The 22,546-nt window shown below is 38.3% G+C and overlaps 1 protein-coding gene across 1 annotated transcript in view; it reads right to left on the bottom strand.

Annotated features, from left to right (window-relative positions):
- Positions 1 to 22,546, bottom strand: part of SLC9A9 (solute carrier family 9 member A9) — a 507,404-nt gene that overhangs the window by 262,645 nt on the left and 222,213 nt on the right. The window contains exons 7-8 of the mRNA XM_016165975.2: positions 13,111 to 13,249; positions 8,783 to 8,888 (exon numbers count right to left, since the gene is read on the bottom strand). Of these exons, the coding sequence (XP_016021461.2) occupies positions 8,783 to 8,888; positions 13,111 to 13,249 (245 nt within the window). The remainder of the gene's footprint in view (positions 1 to 8,782; positions 8,889 to 13,110; positions 13,250 to 22,546) is intronic.

Raw genomic sequence — 22,546 nt, forward strand, 5'->3', positions numbered from 1 at the left:
ACATCTATGATGAAAGGTTTACAAATTTCCATTTAAAATAGAAATCTCCTTCATAATGTAGTAGTATTTATGCTAGTACACTTGAAGTGTGGAGAAGCAGAAAAATCTTTTTTAAACTTAGGTCCCTGCCATTCCAACTCGAATGTTGGTGTTCATCAGGCTTACCTCTTCTTTTCAGTTTTCATTTCCTTGGAATCAGCTAGCACATTTACACTAATGTCACCTAAATCTCTAATTAGTAATCTCACTTCATATACCCTTGTATAATTGTCCACTGTATTTTCCATGTAAAGTTTCCACATGTGTTAAAATCCAGAAGGTTTTTTGAATGAACTCATTTTTTGTCTTCCTTTCTACTACATATATCCATCCATTATAGTCCTCGTTTTGGTGAAATAAACCATTGGTTCAGTTGATCGAGGGACCTGGGAATTATCCTTGACTCTTCTTTCTGCTTCATTTCTATGTTGTATATTTGTGCCATCTATCTTCTGACAGTTTTCTACATGCTCATGAAGAACACGGGTTCCTAAGAAAGAAAGAACTTACCCTTTGGCACCATGAGAAGAGCTTAAATAATGACTGAAAGCATTTATAGTGAAGAAAGCAGAGGTAAATTTGTCTACTACTCAAGTCACATGTGAAAGGTTGTTTGAATATTGAAATGATGAGCTATTCAGTTCAAGAAAGTGCAGGTGTGAGTTAATGAGTTATTATGCAAGGAGATGTACTTCACATCTGTGTTTATTGAGATGGCATTATTGCATGTTTGCCCTTGTTTCAGTGTGTTAGTTAACTAATCCCCTTGAGAATTTTGGGCACCTATTACTACAACTTAAATGGCTAATATTTTGAGCCTCCAGGTTTTATTTTTGGCTTAGAACATGCTCAGTGCACCTCATTTGTTGATGAATTATTAGTTAATTAAGTTAAATTTTACATGGTCTTATCAATATGAAAACAAGAGCAGTTTTAAGATAAGAGATGTTGGCTAATGATGTACTTAGAAGCTCAAACTGGCCAGATTTGTTTTGAGAAATCATTCAAGAAGTCACCCCCTGGTGATTTCTTTTATTTACTGAGATCTAGAAATATAGTTCCCATCCAGTCATGCAATGCCTCAGTGGCAAGCCAAATGGAGCACATTCACTTTTGCGCTAAAAGCCTTTTTAAAAATTGCAGACAATTTTTTGCCAAGCTGAGATATGATGGAGATGTGAAATAATGAGCCAGCTTACTCAAATCAAAGTCTTAACATGTCCCGTAATAGTCATTTCATTTGGAAGTCTTTCCTCCTTCTCTATTGTAGAAAAAACTTTTCCAAGTTCTCCTTTTCCTGACTACTTATTCTACAAAAGCCTTTTAAGAACTGACCTGATGGATAAGCAGGACCTGAGCTTCTAAGGGTCACTTTTTTTTTTTTATCATGACAATATAAGTAGGACCTTGTCACATGAGACCAACAGGAGAACATTCCTAGGTGATGGGATTGAGATGCATTAACCGTTTATATTGAGCTTGACGCCTATGTATGCTCAGTGCTCCTCTCTCTCAGATATCTTGGTTAATTATTTAATAAATGAGCCAGAGCATCACTTACTTTTCCCATCCACATTTAAAATTTTTTCCAGAGTCTCTTACTATCTAGAATCATGCTACAAAGACCAATAGCAATAGTAATCAGGTTTTTTTTTTCTTTTAGATTTTTACATTTGTTTTCTTAGATGGAAATCATTCTAAGCTACTAAAGAGTGACTATACAGTTTAACTTTTTGAATGAGAAAATAAAATATGCCAATGGCCTCCTTCCCTATTTTTTGCTTTCAGTGGACATGCAATATGTCCCAGGAATCTAAAAATGGAAGCTGCTTTTATTACAGAAGTGCATAGAAGCAGAGAAATTGTTAGATATGGTGCCAATGTTGCCATTAGAAATCTTACTCTTTGAATGTTTAATAACAGTCCCTGAAAGTTTGCTTCCGGCAAAAACCTGACCCCCAAAATCCTAGCTGGGAAACAGATTACAAAAATGAATTTTCGAACAACCTGTCTAGCTGTGCTTTTGGTTATCTTTATTAACTGAAAGCAACTTCTATGACAGAATTCAATTCATTAGAGATTATGCTATAAATAATACTGCTGAATTATTTTCAATACTCAATTTAAATTGATGGGTCACTAGCCTAATGAAATAAGTGTCTTCACAAGAAAATCCTACCTGATTAGAAATTTGGTGTGCGTGTGTACAAGGCACCTCAGAGAGAAAATGCCTTGGAGTCATGTATTTACCCAAAAGCCACATTCTGTACATGTACAATGTCCTTTCATTACAAAATAATAAAATTCTTTTTATCTCAGTAGCAAAGAAAATTGAGATATAAATTAATAAGATGACTTGTTTCTAATCCCTGACCAGTCAACAGAAGAGCCAGAAACCAGAGACATGACCTTCAGTCGGTGATCTTTAAGTAGGGCAGACGCATTCATATACATTCTCTTCTTCCTGTGCTCTCTCAGCTTGTGAGGACTCCCTAAAGTCCATTTCTAACTACACAGTCTCATCCTCTAGAAAGTTTTCTCACTTGCATTTGCATTCCACTCAGTCTTCTCAAAGAAGAGTTTCTTCAAACTGTACTTTTATGTTTCCAGTAACATTGAATCAGTCTTCTGGGTAATAGAAATACCAACCTAATTTGCATGTTTAAAAGCCACTTGTTTCCATAAAACTAAGTTCTTCTATGTGACTATTGAACATTTGCAGGTGCTATTTCCAAGAGACGGAGATGAAGCAGCTGCAAATGTAGCCCTTGAAGTAAAAGATGATCAAAATAAATCAAATGATCATCATCAAATTAGTAACAACTGAAAGTGAAAGCGGAAGATGTGGTTATGAGCAAGACTCCCCACCGCCACACTGGTATTCATAATGCATCTTATAAGAAGCTGAATTGAAAAGGATAATGAACAGTGTGCAAACTGTCTTTAAAAACTTGATTCTTTTTGTTTGTTTATCATTATGCACCTGACATAAGTTGGTCCCAAGTACCTTAGCCTGAAGTCTGTGCTCTCTGTGAGATTCTCCTTCTAATCTGTCACCAAGTTGTACAGTTTCTTTTGTTGAAATACCTTGTGGATTATTTCTTCCTTTATACCATTTAGGCTTCTTTGTTCGCAAGCAATAAAAACTGATTCTGGCTATTGTAATCAAAAATAATTTTTTTTGGAGGAAAGCATGACAGCTCTCAGAAGGGAGGCACAAAGACAGTTCTAAGAATCTGTGGCATGAAGAATTAGTCTCAACAGAGTTTTGTTCTTGGAAAGAACTGGTACAAACAGTTATGCATCCTTCTATCTCCCTCCTAAAGTCTCACATCCCAGGGAAAGAGTGTCTGACCTAGCTTCAGATGTTCCTATTCTTGTTGGCAGGGGAGGGTGGGATACCTTGATTAAAGAGATGGTATCTGATGGTGGAGGGGTAGTTCCTTAAGTAATACCAGGATGCTATTACCAGTGAAAGTGATCATTGATTCTGGGCAGGAAAAACCAACACATGTCCACCATATTCTTCTAGACTAGGCTCTTATTTCCTCAGGTTTACATGTCCCTATTTTAACTTAATAGGGAAACGAAATTGAAGGTTAATGCAATTTACAATAACTACTTTAGTTGATATGAGTCTGCTTTGGAATATCCTGACTCTACAAGAATATTATTAGGCATAGGGCATTCACTACCTTATAAAGAAGTCTGTTATTCAGGTTTTTAAAGTTTTTCCTTTTATCGAGCTACAATCATTCGTTCCATTGCTCAAGAGATAATGAGTGCCTACAATGCTTCAGCCACCCAGGTGGTGCTTATATAGCACTCATGGACCTTATAGGCTAGTATAAATTCTGCTCATCAATCCTAATTCTTCACACCAGCTCTAGTTCTATGTTTCAGAGCTACAAAGAGTAATTCAAATAGTGTAGTGAAATCTAGATGCACATAAACAAACAATAACCAGTTAGAAACTACAATGAAAAAAGTTTCCAATCTTGATAGTGATCCAAAATATAAAATAGTTTAAAGAGTACTTAACAAGAAATTTGTAGGTCTAATGTGAATACAGCCATAAAAATTTACTCAGGGCCATAAAACATAACTTGAATAAATGGAGAGATATATTTCTGGGTAGGAAGATATAACACTGTAAAAACACCACTTCTCCTCAAATTAATCTAAAATTTAATGCAATCACAATAATAATCCCAAAGTTATTGATTGCTTGAAACATCACAGAATTATTTTCAAGTCTTTCTGGAATAATAAATACGTAAGTATAGCAAAGAAGCTCTTGAATATGGCGAAAGGGCATGAGGGAATTGATCCAGTAAATATTAAAATGAGCCAAGAAGATGAAATGATAAAAACAAGGAAGACCAAAAGCTTAGTGAAACAATAGAAAGCTCAGAACATACATACACATGTATGTATATCTACACATGGGCATTATATTATAAATTCTTAGTTTAAGTTTGAAGGATGTTGTGATGCATGGATAATCACTGAGGAAGAAAATCAAATCCTTATAGTATCCTGCAGATTATATATAAAAAATTCCACTTGAATTTCAATGCAGGAATAAAACCAGACAACCATTAAAAGAAAGGATACATTATCATTAATAAACATTTAAGCTTTCTAAGCATGAATTAATAAAATCTTGGAGTTTCTAAGAAGGAGATATAATTAACCAAATAAAACTTGAAAATGTCTATACCAAACTTTTTTCTTACCTAAAGAAATAAAACATATTTAAAAGGTAAATTCACAAACTAGAGAATATTTATAGTCTATATGAGAGTCAAAAGGTTAATTTTCTTAATAGATAAAGAGTTCCTAAAATTTAATGTGACAAAGATAAGCATCTTAGTAAGAAAAAAAGGACAAAATGCATAAACAGGTAGTTCACCATAGGAGAAATACAAATTTCCATGTAATTAAAGTGCTTTCCTCAGTAAAAATATGATAAATTTAAATCAGTATGAAGTGGAACTTGATTATCAAGTTAGCAGGGATGAATAATATTTAGATTGGTGAAGATGTGAGTGAATGAGCTCTCTCTCACATTATCAGTGAAAGTGTAAAGGGATACAATTTTCTGGAGGATAATTTGGATGAATTTTTCTAATGCATTAAATCTTTAGCCTTCTTATTAGCCCATTGATTTTATTTTTTGGCAGTTATAAAAATAGAAATCCAAAGATCACTTTATAGGGATCACCATTGCAATTATATAAATATTAAAAACTATGAACAAAAGGTTGATATAATAAATTATAACAAGTTGATATGATATAGTACTAGGCAGCCATTAAAAATAATAATGTAGAAGAGTATTTAATGTCATGAAAAGCATTCACTACATGTTGTTGAGTGAAAAAAGTAAGTTAATTAAAAATAAAATATAATTATATGTATGTATGCATGAGTATATTCAATCAAGTGTGCATATATGTATAATTAGATCAACTCAGACCACTATTACAATAGTTATTAATTGGCAGTAAGAATACAGGTAAGCCTAATTTTGTTTCCTTCTGTGAATCTGCATTTTCTAAATTTCCTACAATATATATGCATTACTTTGGTAGCAAGAAAAAAGTAAAAAATATGTTCTTAAAAACAGATATACATTGTTTAAAGCAACAGAAATTCTTTTTTCAAATAAAATCTTATGTAAAAACCCAATTCATGGAACCAATTAAAGGGTGAAGTTGGGGTGACAAGCTTAGAGCCCTGCTTACTTGGTGGACATCCTCGAGCATCTACTTTGAAATGTCAGGGCTGGGGAAATTCTGTTGAGAAACCATTGCTTTTTAAACCCGTCCCTAAGACCTACATAATGTGTTGTTAGTGAACCCATACAAGACCTCGTGATAGCTGATTACCTCTATAGTTACTCATAAACTGTGGGAAAGTTCGTTCCATTTGCTTCACTATATTCATAGACATATATTCATTCATTAAGCGCTTTTAAAATTTTTTTTTGATTTCAGCTTCACATTATGTTAGTTTACTTGTGGATTAGAACTAGAAGGATTTTTATCATTACATGAAATACCCTTAGAGAATTGAATTTGATACCACACCCTGAGATTTTATTGAAATAGTGGCCATTTATTGATGAGAAATAGCCACATAAAGAATGGAACTCCATCTTCCCTGAAACTATTATTAAATACACTGTCCATTATGGCCTGAAAAGGCCCATGTATAAGGAAGCCTGTAACATATTCCCTTCAAATTTTAGTACCAGAAAAAAGTTTGCCTATTTTTATAAATGAGTATGACTTCCTTTTATAATGCTGTATTATTCCTGTATAACTCATGTTTCCCTTTTGGCTTTGGCTGCCAGAAAGCTCAGAGCTATATTTATTGCCAAATCACAGCAATGGACAGCTGCCTAATTTTGCAGAAAAACTATCCCCAACCACTTGAGTGTTTATCCTTAAGTAAATGGTCCCATGAAATGCATGGCTCATGTTATAAGGTGTTTTGAATCCAATTTAGAAATAGGAAAAAATTAAATAATAAATAAACAAACAAACACATAAGTAATTTGGACTAAGTAGGCTTGGTCTTTGGCAGTAGAAAATACACTTAGAGTTTGGTTTGTTTCAAATGTCGACTGGGTGCACTACTAAATCTGGAGCACTGCTCTGGGAAGAGTGTGCCCCTGGGTGCAGCCATAAGTATTTGGATCTTTCTGCGACTGGGGCCCACACGTGCATTCACCCATTCCATCATGCTGGCTTCTTAGAGGTGCTCTACATGGTATCCATTATGGATAACAGGTTGAAAAGGGTAGTGGAATAGTAAGGTGACGATAAACCAGCCATTTATACATGGACTGTAATTTTTAAAATAGTTAATAAAACAAGACCTTGCTGAAATAGACCAAGAAGTAGAAAGACAATTTTTACACACAAAAATGAATAATTTTTAGGCATTGTGTGTGTGTATTACAGTGTTCAATAGTAGACTAAAAAATATCAGATGAGTTAAGATATTTCTTTACCTTTTTGAAGGTCAAATATATATTCTTATTGTTAACATTACTTATATCATTTTACAATGTTAAGTGATTTTTTTTTTTTTTAAAAAAAGGGCATAGAACGTGGAGAAAAGGGAACCAAAATTATTTTGAGAGATAAATATAAATTGTTTACCTCCATTATTTAATTTAAGGGACACTAGTGTTCATTACTCTGGAATGCATAAGCTCTTAAGCAACCTCCTTAATAATAAATAAGGCATTATCATAACAGACATTGTGTTGGAATGATTTGGATACAAAGGCCCAGTAGGGTGGACTCTGGTAATGTAGTCTTGTGTGGTAAGCACTGGTAGGGTGGCTTTCTATATCACCAACTGACACCCTCAAAGCCTGGGGGGAAAAATTTAGTTCCCTTGGCTCTGCAGTAAGTTGGGCCAGCTGCCCAGAACAAAAGGCCATCATTACAAAAAAGATTTGCCAAGGAATTCATGTTCACAGGACAGTCAAAACCAGCCTAGGAGCAAGTGGGCCAGGCAGGCTCCTGGAGCTCCAAATATCTTTCTCCTCTTGGGAGCTTGCCTCATATTTCACAGGTGGCGTTTCATTCAAGGTAACAATACTTGGTGTCCACTGGCCTAGGCTCTGGAATAAAATCTCCTAATTCTAAATCCCAGTTCTACTGCTTAAATATTGCATGAGTAAACTATGATAGAGTTTCTAACTTTGAGGCTTTCTGTAAATTAATGAGAACTTTTATGAAAGGCTGTTAGCCAGCATCTGGCTGGTAGTACAACTTCAATATATGTCAACTTTTATCATTATTTAGCTTTAAAGTATCACCTATTAAAATGCAGTTACCCCTAGGGAGGTTTATGTTGTTACCAGTTAACACTTCAGGGGAGATTCTCACCACTTAAATGTCAGTTGAAATGTAGTGAGTAGCAAAGGATCCAGGATTGAAACTTGGGAGAAGCAGGAAACTAGGCCAAAGGAGAGAAATAACTTTGACATTTTGCCCAGAGCGACAGTGATTCTTCTACTTGGAAAAGCACCCAATTGTTGTAGCTACCCAAGCGCAAACCCTCCCTGTTGCAGAAACACAATCTAATTGCCAAATCCAGATCACAGAATCCATGGCCCTGAGGACCTTTGGGACTGCCCCTTTCTCTATCAACTGTTACTCCTCTGAAGACTCTATATATAGACTTTCAATGGTAAGAGATATTAAACTGCAGAGCCGCCACATTAGCTTTGTTTTCTGGCCTGCCAGAGAGTATAATCAGATTTTAAACCCTGATGTGTGTGGAGATGTGCACACCCTAGAGAGGCTGCTTACGTGAATGCATGCTGTTAACCCCAAATGGAGAAAACCACCCTTTTCTACAAAGCAGTTGTGCGTCCCTTCACACTCTGAGTAGAGATTTCCATTTGTAGAATCATCCATCATCTCTATCGAAGAGTCATTTGTAGATTTCAACACCAATTTCTGCTCCCCCACCCCGACCCTACCAGCAAGGAGAGAAGAGGAAATGATATTTTGGAGACTTTCAGTGAAGCTGTTGTATACAAAATGGATGTTATTATTTTTTTCTCCCCGGAGTACCCAGGAGAGGCTGATTCTGACACAAACTCATATAAGAGAGACTCCATCCCACTTCCTGCTGAGTCAGGGAGGGGTACATCCTGGGGCATACACACACATTCACACAGCCAATTTGCAGTGCAGAATGAAGCACTGACCTGTCAGGCTGGCGGCTTCGGCGGACAGGAAGGCACTCCAAGACAGGAGGAAAAACAAGCCTGTTTCCAGCATAGGGAACTCACGCAGTTTGGTAAATTTGGTCAAGTGATGGAGACATGTTAAGGGAAATAAGAAGTTGCTTTTACAGCTAAATCTCCTTCTCGGATGAGAAAATCAGATCTAGTTGTGACAGTTTTAGTGTAAGAGAACTGATTTTCAGACCTGTCTGGGGAGCTGTAACTCTCATGGGAATACTTTGAAGGCCAGCATGAGTTCTATGCTTCACTGTGGGTGGAATGCCCTGGTAAAAATACAAACCTGTGTTCAGATTTAAAAAAAAGGTGCTTTGCTAAGAGGATAAAATCAGCTTACTGTGGGTGAAAAAACCTCTTGAATTTGGTCTTAGGCCTTGGGGTGTGCCCCTCAGGAGACTGTAGCAAATCTATGGAAACAAAGCAATGGATAGTGTGGGTGGATGAGATGCTGCAAGTGCGTCAGTACCAAAGGAGGCCACTGCTCCCTGGGGAGTGCTAATCTGTGGACACCTTGAACACTCTTCTCTCTTGGGGATGGAAATAGGAAGAGGATTAGCATTTATGTTCAGTGACAAGGAAGCTGCCTGTGCCTTCTTGGTATAAGTTGGATGGAGGAAAACGTATTATTTCTAGGTCAGGCAAGAAGCCCTTTGGCAGACAATGGTTCATTTTGGCCAGGATGACATTTGCTCAATATCCTACAAATTGCAAATAGAGCACAGTCATAGTGATCCAAGTCATGCTGAGAATGGGTTAAGGAGAAATGATTAGGGGTATGTGTTCAGTGAGAGAGGGTTACATTGCAACTGTGTTCACAGGCTAAGAAAACATTGACAATTAAGATGAAATGTTGCATTTTTATGCTCGGGGGTGGGGATGGGAAACCACCTAAAAAATATTCCACACTGAGAAGTGTTTAGCAGCAGGGCAGGGAAGAAAAAACCTGACCCTTGGGGTGTCCAAGTTGTGCCTCTGCAAGACATTGGCTGTGTGATTTCTAAGCAATATGTTAACCTCTTTGAGCCTCATTTCTATCCTGTGTGAACTGTTGAGGAAACTAATATCTACTCACACAAGTGTGGAGAAAGAAATGAGATGAAGTATATTAAAAGTGTTTTGTAACATATTAGACAACACAAAATGCCAAGGAGAGGCAAAATAATGTCATATTTGGGAGTATGGCCTCTGGAAGCCAACTTTACCTGGGTTCGAATTTACTATATCAGCTTAGATATGTCCCTTGGCCACTCTATGCCTTGATTTCTCTGTGTGAAAATGGGGATAATAATTCAACCTACCTCCTAAGTATATAAAGCAGTTACTATATGGTAAAGTCTTAGAAGAGTACCTGGTATGCAACAAGGTCTATGTAAGTTTCTATTAGTGTAATTTAAGTTAATTTGTTTGGTAAAACATCTTTCCTGGAAATTGATTCAGTAAGGATGTGGAAGCAGTTCTATATCTGGAGGAAAACATGGGCCGCCCTTTGACCTTGTTTTGGCATCTCCTCTTATTACTTAGAGGACAGGCTTTGTTTCTAGTGAGATTTATTCCTCTGAATTCCCTCTACTAGTTTGTTGTAGAGAAGGCTTAGGCCAATTTGAATAACAGGATGTCAAGTGGGCATAGGGCAGTCTTTTATTTCAACCTCTTCCAGAAAGTAGTTCAGTTCTGGGTCAAGTCCCTAGCTTGTCCAGAGTCCAGGGGCCTAAACCTTGAGGAGCCTTTGCCTCATTATGGACGAGGTATGGAGATTATAACAGTGGAGGAAATAACTCTGCACCTGTCTCCTGCGCAGCCTGAGTTTGTAAGAGTCCTTCTCTAATAAACCCATTTACTTAGGTGTCCTTACATTCCCTTCACATCAGACAGAAAAGAGTTCCAATTTCAGCTCTTCTACCCAGTGCAGGCTGTGAATCCAAAAGCCTGGATTTATTTTCCTACCCTGAAATGTCCAAGCTATGTGGCCTTAGACAAGCTGTTTAACCTTTATGTGTCAGCTTTTCAAGCTGTAAACTTGGGAAGAGAACGGTATCTCCCTCCCAGGTCTCTCATAAAAGCTACCTGAGATAATCCATTCAAAATACTAAAAACAATGGTTAGCACATGGTAGTGTTTTCAACAAGTGTTAGATAATATTGTGTTTATTATTACTGACATGTGACCCAGAGTGAGCTACTTAACCTCCTTCAGTCCCAGTTAAAATGTAAAGTGAGCCTAATAATTGTTGATTCAAATGAGGAAATATATATATATATATATATATATATATGCCCTGCCATGTGCCATGTGCTGACATTCACTAAACGTTGTCATCATTACTATTACTCTACACATGTGACCTTCATCATAATTCCACTTAATAATTGAAAGGCAATAGAGAGTTATGATCAAGAATATGGTCTGTGTTTTTGTTTCACTCTCTGAATTTGAATCTTGGCTCCATTTACTAGCTGCATGACCTTGGGCAACAGCTTAGCCTTTCTAAGCTTCGTTGTACAATAAAAATAGTGTCAATGTGATATGATTATTGTGAAGGTCAAACAAGGTATCATGTGTAAAACAAATACAGGGGTCCTGACATATCATAGGTACTGGGTAGATTATTAATCATAATTTTTGTTAGAAATCGGCACTATCTTTTCTGACTTACTTTATCTCCATCAATGGAGTTGACATTCTCCAGGATTTCTAGGATATGACTTTGGAGTAAACTTAAATTCTCTCCTCTTTTTTATCCTGTATAACCAACCAACCATTAAGTTCTAGTGATTATTCAAAACAGTGTTCTCTTTCCTGATGTTTCCCTCATGGTTTATTATCATGCTTTCTCTTGATTCTAATCCTCCTCCTCTGATTCATCCTACAAACCAATTCCTCATTTATGTTTTAAAAACAGGACTTTGAACGTGTCACTAACTGAGCAAAAACTCCTTTGAATAACACTTCAAGATACTCCACAAGCTCCCTCCACCCCACTTGTGCCCCTTCATTTTCCATTGCTCTCACCAGCCTGAACCCTTTAGTCCTCTCAGGTGCGTCTGCTATGTGTCATCTCTGTCCCATCCCCACTTCTTAATGAATGCTGGTATTCTCTTAAATCACTTATCATGTAGCTTTTGCCTATATTCTACCTATCTTTCAGGCCAAGCCCAAGTCCAACTCTCCATGTAAATACTGCTTTTCAAATTATTTTTCAGAATTATAAGATTGGCCAAGAATCTATTGGACTATTCCAGACACAGTGTCCTCATCCTCATTTCAATTCTTATAGTCCTAATAATTTGGCAATGGCTTTGGAACTCACTTTCAGTGAAGCTATTATGTAAAGCTTGTCTTTCCAAGCTTGTCCCTAGTTGAAAAGCAGGGTCCATGTTTTATTCATATTGTGATGTCTTAAAACCCCTTAGTAGAACCTAGACTTTTAGCAGCTCCTCAGTGAATTGCTGGGCCAGTCTCAGAAAAAGACCCCAATACTTTCTTTTTCTTTGCATGGTCCAGGCCCCTCTTGCACCTTTCTTCCTTCACTTTTCCTCAAGGTCTTTAGTTTTTAGTCTTGTGCCCTTCTTCTTCTCTGTAGCCTTCATTAAACTCTCACACTTGACATTGGCTTTCTGGCTTCCTCCTTAACTCTGACTTATTTTAGCACTATCCAGCTGCTTAAGTAAGTATCTCACCAGACCTGCCAAATTTCTTGGCTCAAATCTCTAAGAGCTCTGCCCATTTGTCTACCTCTCTGCTGAAAAAAAAAAAAAAAAAAAAGAGGGGCGGGGAATGAAATGACACAATTACCCATCATTTCTGTCTTGCTTGCAGGTTCCCTTATAAAAAATAGTTATGGATGCTTGTTTAAACTCACAGTGATCTTTGGCAGGCCAACACTGTGAGCTAGTGATTGATGCAAGTTTGAAAAGGGGACAGAGAATATTTAGTTTATCACTTCCAGTCAGTCTTGCACTTAACCTTGAATCTTCAGGTCTTTCCCTTGACACTAATACAGCCAACCCTGATGTCCCCTGTCCACCTATTTTTAAGACAGTTGATATCCAAGGATCAGACAATATTATTAGTGTTAGAACTGACCTTGGATAAGAAAGGAGTGCAGGCCACTCTCCCATTGTTACCAACCTATGACTTGAGAATTATTCAGATGGCCTCAGTGTCTCTATGTCATACTTGAACAAGACTATCTAGCCATTTCCAGGCCTAGAGGTTGTCCATTTTCAGAAACATTTCAAAGACATTGACAGCTCTTTAAAGTTCTCAGCTTTCCACACACAGACAAAGGATATTAGTGCTGTGACAACAGCATATGCAGATCCCATTGCAAATGAGCCAGCGAAGATCCCCAGGAAATTCCCCACAGACTGGAAGAACGCTGCAGCATCAAATGCATTTGGATTCTCCTTGGGACTGTAAATGGATATAGAACTGAAAAGAGAAGAAGGTGAAGGTTAGTTAATGACTCTCATTAGCCCATATAGTAGAAGTCAGAATTTAGCACCCACTTTTGGGAAGGTAATCTTCTTTTATAAGGTTAGGTGCCAGTTTGAAAAATTCCAGGGAAACAGATGAAAAATTCCAGGGAGAGGTGGAGAAAGCAAAAAGCTTTCGCCTTTCTTGTAGCTCCATCTCATAGTACCTATATATTGCTGCCAGTCAGTAAACATTTTTATATTGGAAGGGTCATAAAGAATATTGTTCCTGAGCAAACTAGGCATTAAAACATGGTAGGTGTATAAGGAATTTGCTGAGGAGATAGATAACTGTGAATTATTTAGTGGCTATATGTCTTCAGTGCTGTTATATATTCACAAATGTTCCTGATAAACAGTGCACTTTTATGGCCTATGCTCAAATGGGTGATACAAATCACGACGTGCACAAAATATTCTGCTGTGATCTTGTCATAAACCGCAAAGCATTCCTCCTCTCCAGTGTAACCCTTCAGAAACAGAGCTCAGACAAGAGCATCACAGGATTAACCCCAGGGGAGAGACAGAACCCTCATTTTCCCACCAAAACAAATGGAAGCAGCTGCCTGAGGTCATCTTTTATACTCCATTCTAGTGGCTGCCAGCAGATTTATTTCCATAGAGAAAAATCAATCCACCAATAGGCAGTCTGTTCACTAAAACATTTTTGAGGATGTCATATTTGCTTTATTTTTTTTTTTAACCGGGACCTCACATCGCAGAGTGTTAATGTGAAGGACAGGTATGTTCTATTTTAGGAAATATGAACTCCATATTGTAGCATTAAAATGAACAGATGTGCTAGAACCAGTAGTTTGAGGAACTAGAAGAACTAACATCTCAGATTTTTATTTTTGTAGTTTTATTTTTAATAAAAATTCTTTAAAACTAATCATAAAAAAATCAAGTTTCTCAGTGGGTTCTGAAATAGATCTTGTAGCAGTGTAGAGAGCAAAAAGTACACTACACTCAATGATTTGAGGTTAGATTGGATTGCACAGAGATGTAACCGACTCTTTAATGGCTTGGATGATTATAGCACGCAAACTCTCTGACCTTTTTGTTATCTGGAGACTAATTAAGAGAGAAAGGGGGAATGGATTCCAATTCTCCTACAGGAAGATGCATAGCATAAAAAATGGTAGTTTTAAATGTTCCTAGTTTTTCCCTAGATGTTTTTAAATCTGCAAAGTAGGCCAAACACTTCTGCTTTGATCATGTAATTGGATAAGGAAGATAAATGTGGATCTTGAATGGAGTGCTGAAATTTATGCAAGAAAAGGATTGTCTTTGAAGTCTTTTTCTTTTTGTAAAGTGTTGTGTTTTGCATAAAAAAAAGGAAAAAGAAAATTTATATTTGGGTCCTTTGTATCTGACAGTGTAGGAAAGGGTGTGAAACCTTATGGCCATTATGAAACTTGGTGCTCAAGGCACCAAGTGTGAGTTGACATTCACCAGCACATTTTTTCATTCCAATGAAGAAACAACAGTGATACGAAAATGTTGCATTTGCATTCCACCTTTCAAATAAAAGTTTTTGCATAGTAACCCAGTTTATTGAATAATTTTGTTAATGCCTGAGGACACTCCCAGCAGATCTGGCCCATAGAATAGGTAGGTCTTCACCCTCATCTCAACCTCCCCAGAAGCATTTTTTCTGGCCCTGTGCTTTCAGAGCTCCTAGCACCCCTATCACATCATTTGGCCATATCCTGTATCATTACTTACATACTGTTTTTCTTTAAATCAACTCTTTTTTATTCAAATACAAGAAGTTTTATTAAAGAGTATTTATGAAATCCTAGGTTTAATATGCTAATTACATATTTCTCTTTAATAAATATATGATTATATAATTATTAAATTTGAAAAAAAGTTCACCTGTGTGTCACCTAAAATCATTTGGGTTTCTCCCCTGATTCACGGTCTGCATTTTGGGAGATGTTGTTCTCTTCCTGGACTCTGAACCCCATTCTTCAACAGGGTACAGCCAACTTATATACCTTCCCTTTGATATCTGACTTAACTGAAGGGGGAAACTTAATTCTTGACCTATAGAGACTTGTCCATTGAATTTTCAGCCCTGAATCTCCTTAGGAGGTATGTACCAGATGACTGCTATGTGCCAGGTGCTGCAGGGCATTGGGGATGGGCAGCAAAGGGCATGGAGAAGAGAAGCAGAATTTGAGTCAGAATTTTATTGAACACATGCAAGGCTTATCTAGGCAGAGAAGTTTAATAGATGACTAGCTCTGGTTGTGGTGCCGAGTGTGATTTTGTGAGAGATACACAACTTTTAATGGTGCAAAGGAGGAAAGGGTCATTATTTTAGATTAGAGGAGATGACATTTGAGCAAGGAAGCAAGTCAACAGTCAGTGATGAGGAGAAGGTATTCCAGGCAGTGTAATGAGTATAAGCAAAGGTAAGAAGGCAGGTGACTTGAGGGCACCTCAAAGTTATAGCTGGAACCTGGGGAGTACATATGTAGTCACCTGTGATGGGGAAAGGTGGGTAGGTGTTATCACTCAGAGCTTTAAATTCCACATTAGGAATGTACAAAAGCTATATTTAGTCTGGTTATGCCTTATTATAACTTTATTTGATTCTATAGAATCTCTGTCAGGTAAACAAGGCAGGCATTATTATCCCTCTTTTTCCTTCTTTTCTTTTCTTTTTTTATGGAATAAAAAAAATTAAAGATCAGAGAAATTAATATAATTCAGTTATTTAAGTTCAAAATGTAGTTTATTATTTCTGCCTTTAAAAAATGGTCTTGTAGGGAGGAAAAGATGAACCCACATCAGGATAGTTGAGTGAATGTCACATTGACTATAAGGGCAATAGGAGTTCAAGTAGCAGAACCTTTAATTTTGTGCCTGGATAGAATGTGAACAGCACCTTTCCTGTGTGCAGGGAGAGAGCAAAGTACGTTGTACAGGGCAACATCCCTCTCAACCATTCAACTAGCAGGCGAGACTCAGAGCTACTCATGGAAACCTACTCTCACTTCTGGCTTCCGCTCCCAGAACTTAAGCTTTGCTGGGCCTTGCCTGGGTCCTGTTCCTCCTCGTATACTCAGGACACAGCCTGGTGTCTGGCCTGTGGCAGCCTACATGAAGGGTGATGGAATGAAGGTAAGGCAACTAGAAAGTAGAAAAGAGAGAGGAAAAAAGTGCAGAAAGGAAAGAGGCTTGCTTGTAAGAGCTAGATTGTTTCTTAAAATGAATCATCACCTATTAGATTTTTTTATTAAGCATTGACTATATGTAGTCATATTGTGAGTACTTTTAGGGTCTAAGCCTTAAGGTGACACTTGTGAATCTTAAATTTGAGCCTCAAAAGTCTGATTCTTATTGGCTATATAGCTTTGGGCAAATTACTTCATCACACACGGACTCAGTTTCAAAGTTTGTAAATAGAGATAATAGTAGTATTTATCCCCCAGAAATGTGTAAGGATATGAGATATATTTAAAACCTATACAATTATCTTGTGAATTGTAGGGTCATTCACTGAATACTGATTATGCGCTCGAAAAATAAACACTCTGTGAATGCTGACTATCATCTTCATCATCATCATCATCATCATCATCATCATCATCATCATCACCATCATTGTGCTAGGAACTTCCAGAGAGCAGAGTGTTGTGCCTGAACCAGGCCTTAGTTCCAACCATAGGCAGAAAGGGTATGGCTCCCTTCCTGACATACCACACTCCAGGTTACTACAGAGGAACTAGTCACTTTTGCATGGGAACAGAAGGGTCTCCAGGGAAGAAATGGCCCTATAAGTGAGACTAAAAAGTTATCATGTTTCACATGGAGTTCTTGGCTCCATGGATCAAAGAGAGAAGGCAGGCCCTCAGCAGGCTAGGCAGAGATCTGCCCCAGGACAAGAACAAGTCAGGACTCTGAACTTAAGGTGAATCTCCCCAAATTAAAGGGGCCAATCTGCAGGCAAAACCCTTTGGTTTCTGGTGAGGGGTGAGGCCCAAGGAGGTTGCATTTCTCCTGACTCCCCATATTTTAGGAGGTGGTTCTCTTGGCATCTTCCTGGGTTCGGATTTTCAGCTGCAGCACTAAGCTTCCTCTTAGTGGAGCAACGGCTACAATGGGTTGTCCAAAACAACAAAGATTTTGGATAGTATGTGTAGAATTTTCACCTTCGACCCAAGAGAAGAAGGAGTATTATGTTTCAGCAGTTTCAGCCCTTTGGGCTGAAAAAGAAAACACCTCCTACCCTGCACCGAAGGAGATGCTTGAACTATTAGTGGATATAAATACTAGAGAGGAGGGAAAGAGGAAGCAGACTTTCTGCTACTTTGTGTGGTACTTGTTCTTTGGGACTCCACTCTGAAGAGGCACTATTTATAGTTCAAGCTGGTTAAGAAGGATCTATAATCTCAAGTTTCTGGGAAAGAATATTTTAGTTGGATGGCACCAATAGCCTTAAAAATGACATGACCAGAAATAGTGCTGTTTAAATATTCATCTCATAAATTGGAAACAAGTCCAGCTATTGATTCATTCTGTTCAGGAACAGATTATTCAGCAAAAACTAGTTTGATAATTGAATATTGTATCCATTCTCAGAGATAAATGTGTGCAGCATCTTTTATTCAAAATATTTGAAATGGATGAAATATTATAAATTCCTTTGATGACAGCAACACAAATAAGAATCCCGATACTCACTGTATCATTTAAGCTACACAGATAGAATCACAACTCCAGCATTTCTCAACAGCCCATCTTTTTATCTTTGTGATGTTCCTGCAGGGAACATGCCTGGCAGCTTAGATAGCATTATGAGCATAGAATCTGAATCCGAATCTGCGATCTGAGTGCAAATCTCAGCTATGCCACATACTGGCTGTGTGACCTTGAACAAATTACTTAAACCATATGCACCTCAGTTTCCTATAAAACAAGGATGATAATAATAGCATCTATTATATAAGGTTGTCATGAGAATTCAATAAATTAATGTTTATAAAGTATCTAAAATGGTACCTGGCAAACAGTAAGAACTAGATAAGCATTTCTTAAGTAAATCATCCTTCTTCAAATAACTCATTTCTCCTCTTCCTCCTCTTTCTTTTGAACTGAGAGCTTGGTTTAGATCTAAAAGAAGTATTTCAGACTGAATGTCCAAACAGCATTTCAACCAAAACAGACCTGAGATATCATCACCTAATCTTTCACACTCAGACTGATTAGTCCCTGGCCTAGGATCTCTTGGTATAAGGAATCATTTGATCTTACAAATTATTTTGTGTAAAATGATGTGTGGCACATATGCTCAATAAATGCTATAGAAAAAGAAGAAGAAGGAGAAGGAGAAGGAAGAAAAAGAGAAGGAAGAATAGAAGTTATGGCAATTATGCTGAGAATGAAAATGAGATAAGATATGGAAAGTATTGTATTCTCTAAATGGTAACATCGTCACCTCTGCCAATTCCCTCCTTCCTGTTCTGGACCCCAGAGTCATGACTCTTCTGATTCTTACAATTTTTCTCAAGATCATCTAGTTTTCAACACTGTCCACTCCTGTTATTCTTCACTGCAACTGCTAAAATATTTCCCACAATTGTTCACAGAAACTACCCAATAATTTCAGGATCATTGGAAGTTGTTGTTTCCTAAGATCACTCTCTTCTAATGGCCCTCCTGACCCTCACAGTCCGCCATCTTGGGTGCTGGACTGGGACAACCTGCTTCTCTATCCCCAGTCCAGTGTCACTTCTTTTGTTAACAGGACATCAGTGTCACTTGAAACTTTTGAAAGAAAATTATTAAGCAAATATGGAAACATATTGTGTCCCTTTCATCATTTCTATGAATTTAATCATTAAAGAAAAAAAATGAGAAAATGATTGCTATAGCCAAAGAGGACTACAAAATACAAAAGGACTGCTCATTTTCTCTGACAAATCTTTAATTTCTAAAAAAACTTTTCTAACTACTGGCACCAGTTTATTAAAGGATTCTTGATTAGTTGGGATATGTTTTTCCAATTGTACTATATCAAATCCTTCTTTGTACTGGGTATGTAGTACCATTACTGATGTGTTGGTCAAATGCCATTATTCCGTTCCTTTCAGTTATTACAACTTAATGCTGTCCAGCTTAGAATCTAAATCTTCAAAGCAGGATTCTTCTTCGCCCTGCAGAATATTCTAGAGAAGCAGGCTGGATGACTAGGAAGGGAGGAAAGGCAGGGGAGATGTCCCTCTACCTCCTTTTTGGGTGCCAGCAACCCCACGTATAGGAGGCCTGGAGAAGGGATGGGGAGCCAAGCTCTCGGCCTTATGAGGCCATGGTGGTCAGAGGTCCCTGGACTCACTCTTGCTCCTGCTTGATTTCTCTCTTGGGGGGCCTCTGTTGACATCATGGCACTTCCAATTTTGCTGAGAATCCCTTCTCAGGGGTCACTCAATCTTACATCTGCCCTGCCAGCTATACACATTCATAGCCTTTTTCTATGGCTCGGGTCAGGGGTTACTTGGGCAGCTCAATGGCTCTCACATCTCTTTTGACCTACAATCTCTTTTATTTGGGGTACCCCTTAGCACCCTCCATGGGTCACAGAGCACTGCAAAGTGTGGGCTCACCTTGCTCCCTCCTCAAATACACCAAACCAAGGAGCCTTCAGGTCCTTCTGACATAGCAGGCTCCTGCTGACTCCTTCTAGACATCTCTAGGTCAGTCCCTGTGTTTTTGTGTGCTCCCCCCAGGAGCCACTTCCCAGAATTCCCTTCCCTTGCTTTGTTTGAGAGGGTCTCAATTTCTCTGCAGTTTCCTCCACTGAGGAATGAGCTCATACATTCTCTTCTGTGAGGCAGCCCCAGCCTATTTGTATGATTCCAGTGGGGTCCATTCCACTTGACTTAGGAGAGAGGAAGCACCCTTATGGGGAGAGGCAACCACTCCATACCTCAAATACTGCACTCTTGCCAAGGATGACACCCTTTCTTCCCCACCTCTCTTAAATACTGATTTGAGGAAAGGGAGATGGGGTGGAGATCCGGAGGAAATGAGGCTACCTCTGCTGCCCATTAAACCAGTGGGAGGTGCACGGTCCTAACTGCTGGGGACCCCTGCTGCTCTTTTTAGTACTTTTGTTTTCAGCTCTGCTCCCTAAACTTATTTTGGAAAACAGAAAAAGGCTCACAGGATGACACATCTTGTGACCTTCATGCCTGGGTGCTTCCAATTTCTTTTCTTCCCATCAATTGTTGTTTTTGTTATTCTCCTCCTAAGGACACATTTTAAATTAAAAAAAAAAATTGAAGAGATACATAATATAGAGGGCTGATAAAAATTTGTAAAAGCTGCTCTGTTTGGTTGGCCCCAGGTATCATGGAAGACACAGAGTAGAAGAAAAATTAATTACAGTGCTATTTTCTGTTTAAAAATTGTTATTCCTAAAAAAAGTAGTTCCTTATCTATTATTTATTTTATAATAACTGTACCAACCTGTGTTTTCTCAAGAAGTTGCTTAATTATGAATTAGAAATTGATTTTTATGGGACCAAAACCTGTGTGTACACATTGGAATTCATTCTGGCAACTGCTTGCCCATTATTTTGGCTTATGTTCTGCCGAAGGCCAATGAAGTTCTGTCAAGAGAACCTGCTGTAAAACATAATGACTTCAGGAGTTGGGGGCATTCCAGGCACCCTGGGAGATTAGAAGAGCTGCCTCTTAATAATAAGAGGTTCTGGCCAGAAGTTCGCTAAGCTTGAATTAGAATCAGAGGGTTTCACCTTCCCAAGGGCCAACAACCCTGCAGGGAGGAGAGCTGTGACTGGGGAAGCACATTAATTAACTCTTTGAGCTTCCGGAGGACCATTTAGTTAGTGACTGCTCCATAAGAATCCAAATTCATACCAAAGAGCGATCTTCCAAATCTTTGACAAATATCATTTTATCATTCTGATGTCTGCACAGAAAGATGAGAAGAATTCTGTGGGAAGTCTGAGTTAGTGTATCATGATTGTCCCCAGAATAATATAACCTCAGACCGAATCAACCGATTCATTCCATTAAGAAATATTGACTGAGCACCTGCTATGTGCAGACATTGTCCTAGGCACTAAAGATGTAGCAGGTAATGCAACAAAGCACACGGTCCTTACATTCCAGCAGAGAAGATATCTAAGCAAATAATATATTATTTAATGACAGAGACTTGAAAAGAAAAAACAAAGCAGCATAGGGGGATGGCATAGAGGGTGATGGAGTGCTGCTTTAGGAAAGGCTTCTCTGGAAAAAGAATATTAATTAGAGTCCTGAATGAAAGGAAGTGGGGAGAGCTTTCTATTCTCTGAAACCAAGCTCCCTCTGTGAGTTTGAGCAGCTACAAGGAGGCAGTGTGGCTGGAGGGAAACAAGTGAGGGGAGAGTAGTGAGAGATAGGCCTGGAAATGGTGCTTGGGCAAGATCTTGTGGAAGCTTTCAGGCCATTTTTAGGACTTAGGATTGTCTTCTATGGGCAAACGGGCAGCCCCTGGAGAGTTTTTGGTAGGAGTGGGCTGTGGTGCAGAATATCCCAGGTGAAGGCTATATCAATGATAGTCAGAGGAAGTCGTACACAAGACAGAATTTTCCCATCGTATATCTCAACACCTGAAACAGGACAGACTCCCTCTTCATCAGTCTGGATCCCACCGCCTAAGTGAGACCTGACAGACCATGGCAGACCACAGAAAGAAGAAAGAATACAGTGGTGAGGGGGAAGATGCAAGGAAGCAAGAGAGCTCAAAGGATAGATGAATTTAGCAGAAACAGCTGAAGTGAGCATTTGAAAGGTGGTAATGCAGGAAGGGCTGGCCTCATTTTGTGTGTTTCCATAAGGCAAGATAAATTCCCAAAATAAAACATCATAGGGAGAAAATTTTCAGCTTTATATTCTATTCCAAACTTTCCTAATTCTTAGATCCGGTGGAAAAGGAAATGGGCTCTATAAAAGGGTAGTGAGTTTTCTGTTCTAGAGATACTTAAACATAGAATAAAAGAGTTACTTGCCATGGTACTTTGAAGAAAATTCATGCACTAGACGGTTGGATAATATGGCCTCAAGGAACCTCTTGCCCTAAGAGTCACTAACTCCCTATGTATTTTCTAACTTCCTCCATGACTACCAGGAGAAGGATATAGGGTACTTGCCTTTCTGTGCTAACCCAAATCCTGTATATAGTTGAGCACGCAGTGTGTAAGGAGCAAGTACTTCAATGGGAATGCAATGA

Source organism: Rousettus aegyptiacus, unplaced genomic scaffold (genome assembly GCF_014176215.1).
Source record: "Rousettus aegyptiacus isolate mRouAeg1 unplaced genomic scaffold, mRouAeg1.p scaffold_m13_p_4, whole genome shotgun sequence".
NCBI lineage: Eukaryota > Metazoa > Chordata > Mammalia > Chiroptera > Pteropodidae > Rousettus > Rousettus aegyptiacus.